The sequence below is a fragment of the Panicum virgatum genome, chromosome 3K (assembly GCF_016808335.1).
Source record: "Panicum virgatum strain AP13 chromosome 3K, P.virgatum_v5, whole genome shotgun sequence".
NCBI classification, from domain to species: domain Eukaryota; kingdom Viridiplantae; phylum Streptophyta; class Magnoliopsida; order Poales; family Poaceae; genus Panicum; species Panicum virgatum.
The window spans coordinates 55396361-55401902 of record NC_053138.1 but is presented as its reverse complement, the minus strand read 5'-3'; the positions used below and the strand labels follow the sequence as shown (position 1 = coordinate 55401902).

The following is a 5542-nucleotide window of genomic DNA, read 5'->3' as shown; positions in this document are numbered from 1 at the left end:
GTTGCAAATCTAAATCTAAATCTTTCAACCCCAATATATAATTTTTTTGAGGCATTCAAATTTGAGAGCTTGATGGAATTGGCTAAGTCATGCCCTGATGATTTCAATTCAACACAACTGAAGGATCTTGGTCGCGACCTTCTGATTTACATTGATAATGTGCGAGGTGATGAAAGATTTGCCAATTTGAATACTATTTCTAAGCTTGCTAGGTTGATGGTGGGTTCTCAAAAGAATCTTTCTTTTTCTTTGGTCTACCAGCTTCTCAAGCTAGTACTAGTTCTTCCTATTGCCACTGCATCTGCCGAGAGATGATTTTCAGCAATGAAAATTGTGAAGACAATATTACGAAATTGTATTGGCGCTGAATTTATGAACGATTGTATCATATGCTTTGTGGAACAAAGGCTTCTAGCCAAAATTCCAATTGATGATGTGATAGATCACTTTAACAAGATGGAGGATCGTATAGCCGCAGAAAGAAGAAACAAGATGGAGGATCGTATAGCCGCAGGAAGAAGAAACAATCGCCTACTACTGTGAAAAGGATGAAAATTTATTTTGTATTTTTCACAACATACCCTTTGTAATTTTATCAATTATCGACATTGCGCATGACATTATATTTTCAAGTTGGTATTATAAGTTTGTTCCGACCCGGTTCCTTTTTTTTCTGGCTTCGCCTGATCTGCTACCATTTTCTCTCAATTTTTGCAAGTCCGAATCCTCCTTAATATATTTGCGCCCGGTGCTTGATGCAACTATATATAGCATGCTGAATAGCCTGCAAAAATCCACAATCATGCCGAGGTGCTGTTCTCTGATGAAATTGTACCGTGGAGAGAGAGAGAGAGTCGTTGAATGCTAATGTACCTGTCGGTGCCTCATGAGCTGCTTCATCTGCGTTGTTTCAGTCTTCCCAGTTTTGCTATTGCCTCCCAAAATAAAGCAAAGATGGAACAAGTTGGAAGCATGGTGCAGTTAGGTCCCTGACATGTGGACCCGGCCCCATATGGCAGTGACGCTGCAGTATACTGCATCCATCCCGTACGCGGCCTCGGGCTCGTCACTTTTATGGGCCCTCTCGCGCCCCAGCGCCCGCCGCCGCCGTCGCCTCCCGCTCCGCGCCCGCCGTCCCCCGTTCGCAACCGCAAATCTCGCAAAAATCGGCATCTCCGTTCCGATCTCCTCTTGCTCGCATCCTCCTCCGGCGATGGGGCGACGGCGCGAGCGTCGTCGGACTCGTCAGGAGAAGATCTACTTTAGGCCGAACGTTTTGAGGACTATAGGTGAGTGAGCTAGCCGCCATGCCTGCCGTCATCCTCCTCTCTCAATCTCACACACGTCGGAAGTGAAAACGTCAGCAAGCTATTCAAGGTGAGAGCCGAAACCCTAGAGGATCCGATCCTCATAGCGGTCTGCACCGGCGAGTTAGAATTTGGGGACTGGGGGGGTTCGAGGCGGGCTTAAAGGTAGGGCAGGCAGGGGCCTGATCGAGGGCAGGGGGTGGCGACCGCGCCGACGAGCATTGCTTCTGTGATTTCACTGAAGGCGGAGGCGAGCGTAGCCCCATGCCCAGGGCTGGCTGCTGTGGCTGAGTGGCTTCACTCTTGATACATGGACATGCGATTCATTTATGTGCGTCTTTTTCTTGGCAATCCTTCTTGCTTAAGTTCGTTTGACATCTTGATTGCAGCCAAAAAATTGAAGAATAATGGGGTTATGTTGCTGTTGTTTGAGACGCCCTCTGGTTTTGCACTCTTCTCTTCTTCTGAGGTTTACTTTCGCCTACCTAATACTTTGAAGGTACGTTGCTGTTCCTCCTTGCTTGATGGTCGACCTTCAATGATGTGCTTCTTGTTCCTTTGGTCTATGTATGCAGACGGCCTAATTTCTCCGTTTTATTATTTGCCTCTTGCAGGATATCTGGGCAGAGTTTGCTGATACTCGCCGACCAATTTGTGTTAGTACCTCCTTCATTCCTTGCTTTTCCATCTGATTGCTATCTCCTTACTTGCTTGTCATCAAATTAATTAAGTAGCTCTTTGCATGGAGGGAAAGGAACACAACCACACAAGCTCATTGTTCTCCGAATCATCTGTTTGAAAGCATGTATAGCACGATACCTCTTTTGCTGAAAGTCACCATAGGTGCAAGGATATCTCCAAGAATCAATTAGTGCACGCTAAAACATTTGTGTGTACTATGCACAAATTTTCTAACTAGTGACTGCTTGCTAGGTAGGGCTGGCCTTGATGTGCAGATGTGGTGGTGCTACTTTCTGATTGAACTTGTGAACATATTAGGAATTACACTGGAAGTATTTGATAAACAAGGACATGAAAAGGGTATACATGTTTTTATGGTTTTAGATATACCTACTGAATGCCCCCTCTTCTCCAACCTCTTCTCCTGTTCCAAAGACATGCATGACAATTGTTTAATTTTTTTTCTTTGTGCCCATGAACATGCTCATCCTTAATTCCTTAACAGGCAGCTATTCTGGCTGAATTTCGAGCTTTTGCTGACAAATCCAGCGCCATTCATGCTGATACTGGTGTTAACAAATGGCTTGCTGATATGATCTACACGTGGCGCCTCCCAGGGATGAAATTGGCTGTTGGAAAGCCTGAATATAAAACAATCATTGAATCAAAGTTGGTGAGTATTTTACTCCTTTTCTGGTTATATTTTTTTGAACAACTTTGAGCGTCATTGTTGCTGTGACGTCTTTCAGGGAATACCCTGCGTGCACAATGAAATTGTGATGGAGATAATGTGGGGCATACAGCATCTCATGCACACGTTAGTGCCTGTGCCTCTAGAAAAAGCTGAGGTGGCTAAAGTTGACCGCTTCCCAATGAGCCAAGGACTAAAAATGTTCCTGAGTCGTTATGGATTTGATGTCGAACCAGAGATGGTGAGTTCAATGGTTGGAGTTCCCATGCTTTCTGCTTTATAGCTCCCTGCCATTTAGTGTTAGATTATACGATAGCTTATGTGTTGTGCACTTATAATCCTTTATTTTTGACTGACCAGTTTTCTTTGAAAAAATTGCCTTTACAATTTTCTCTTAGCTATGAAGCATCACTCTTTGTATTTCAGCTCAATGAGCAAATTGTTGCGACGGCAGGCGCTTTGTTTCGTTGTGATGCTGTCTTCAAGAATTATTTAGAATACCTGGCCAATGCTAGTAGGCGCTTTGAGAATGTATCTGGCATTAAATGTGAGCATTGGGGTGCGCTGAAGGTTGCAACAGCTCTGAAGGTGGTATGTTGCCCTGAAGAAGATGATAATCTTCATGAGGTAAATCACACTATTTAATCTGTGTTCTCAGCTGCTCACTGTGCATTTGATTCATGGAAGCTCGTGTTCCATTCAGGTGCTTTCAGAAGATGAGCTATTAAAGTTGAAAGAGGAGGCACCTAAATATAAAGATCTTGTGTCTAAGCCCCATTGCATGAGAACCTATGAGGAAATTTCCAAAGCTCATCGAATTAGGGCTGAGAAGAGAAGATTGTTGGGATTCTTGGTTAAGGAAGCTAAGGCAGCGTGTGAGAAGGGTAAGCTGCACGGAGAATCAGAGCAAATTCCTCAAGAGCATGTGATGTTTGCTAATCTCTGCAGGATGATTTTACCTCTGATCTCTGCATTGAAGCCACCTTATGTGCATGAGTTTCCTCTGCCAAAGGGTCTCAAGAGATCCTGGGACTCTGCTTTTGAGCCACTTGTGCAAAATAAGTCTACCTTTTGTGAAGGCTTATCACTTGGTGAGACCGGTGGCACGCGGATTGCAAGAAGATTCAGTTTTTCTGGAGCCCAGCCTTCAACTTCCAAAGCCATTGTGCCATACAAGCCTATTCCTCATGTGCTGCTGAGTATTTTGGCTGAAAGTCAGAAGATCGATGTTGATAATATGGATAGAGATCAATACACTAATCTGGGAAAATCTGTACTGGCTCCCTTGACCACTACAGAGCAAGTTGAAGTTGGGATAGAAGCTACTCCCTTGGCTTCAGTTGGTGATAGCAATAGGGCCACCAAAGTCAGTGTCTAAACCATCTTCTCCTTTTTGATGGGAAGGTGCTCAGGCGCAGTCCAAGGCTGAAAAGGGACAGTACCTATGAGCATGTTCAGCTTGAGGATACTCCTCGTAAGCGCCACAAGAAGATTTCTGCATCTCTGTTGTCGCAACAAATATTTCCCATGATGGGTAGTGGCTAGAGCATTGACAGAAACTTTTGGGTTGTTCTATGACCAGACTGCTGTAATTTACCTTTTCCAATTGTGCATGTCCTTTAAACTTAGTTTTGCTTCATGCTCTCTTGACTTTAAATTAGAATTTGTTTATATGGGTAATTGGAAAAAAAAAAGATTTGGTGGAGCCGCGCGGTCCAACAGCACCTGGCAACTTTGCCCAGGCAAAATCTTCCCCAGGAGAAGGCAAAAACCATGCCGCCGCTGCCTCCTGCTGCTGCTGCTGACGCGGCTGGTTTGAGCACCGACCGGCATGAACGTACGGCCGCCAGCAGCCTGCAGGACGGCAGGCACCTCCAAAGATTTATCAGATTTGCATTTCATAGGAGATTTCATCATAGTGATCAGATCTTCTGCCCGTGCATTAGAACTGTTCAGCACTCTGCTGGTATGTACAGCTAATCTCTCAGGTTCAGAGATCAATTTGGGCGGCATCGTGCTTGACAAAAACAGAACACTGAATTGAGAGCACACGGTGCTACAGGAGAGGTGGCTTGGCTGCTATTGGCTGCTAAGGTTTATTATTTTGCTGAATCCTAAGGTTTACTATCATTTAGGATCCCCTCCCCACCCCCTGTACGCGCGCTCGAAAAGGGGTAAAGATAAGATGATGCTGATGCTGCAGTGCTGGCGTGCTACATGTATGATGTGAGTATACATGGCCCGCGATCACAATGATCATGCTATATGTATGATGTGAGTATGCGACATGAAATGCAGGCCATAGTCGCTCTACCGTTGACTGCAAGCAGCATGTTGAGTGTTGATTTGTTGGGTCTCGTGGGCCCATGCAGCCATGCGCATGCAGGCTCTGCGGTATCCTACTACTCCGTAGAAGCTAATTAGCGCCGCTGACGTGCTTCTGCGACGGAATGCATCCGACTAACGGGCGTTAAGCCCCCTAATTTTCGACCCTCGGGCGGACGTACGGTGATTTAGGCCCAATCTGCGTTAGAACTAAATAAAAGAGGCATATGCGAAAGAGCCTGTAGTCTAGTGGTTACAAGAGCCTCGGTAGTACTTGAGGTCCTGGGTTCGACTCCCCATAGGAGCAAATATTCTGGAATTTAATAGCGTTGTGCATTAAGTGGTAGACGACATTCCCGTCGACAGCGATGCGTAAAAAGAGGCATGCATATAGGTGGAGATAAAATTGATGACATCAACCACATGCAAAGAGGAGTTCATACTAAAAAAATTCTATACATTTTAAATCATGCATCCAAATTAAATTTTGATTGCACCACAATCTTTCTTACTACAAGATATTCAAAACAATACCACA

General features: G+C 44.9%; 1 protein-coding gene across 3 annotated transcripts; it reads left to right on the top strand.

Moving 5' to 3' along the window:
* Window positions 1-1083: 1083 nt before the first annotated feature.
* On the top strand, window positions 1084-4336 carry LOC120699732. Of its 3 annotated transcripts, none has more exons than XM_039983786.1 (7): window positions 1084-1289; window positions 1697-1806; window positions 1922-1963; window positions 2494-2661; window positions 2738-2920; window positions 3106-3306; window positions 3383-4336. In XM_039983786.1, the coding sequence occupies exons 1-7, from the start codon at window positions 1214-1216 to the stop codon at window positions 4055-4057; spliced, it is 1455 nt and encodes a 484-aa protein (XP_039839720.1). In that variant the 5' UTR covers window positions 1084-1213; the 3' UTR covers window positions 4058-4336. The 3 variants fall into 3 exon arrangements, with proteins under 3 accessions (XP_039839720.1, XP_039839721.1, XP_039839722.1); XM_039983787.1 differs by having other exon boundaries at window positions 1084-1377; XM_039983788.1 differs by lacking the exons at window positions 1084-1289; window positions 1697-1806; window positions 1922-1963 and adding an exon at window positions 1995-2348.
* Window positions 4337-5542: the final 1206 nt, after the last annotated feature.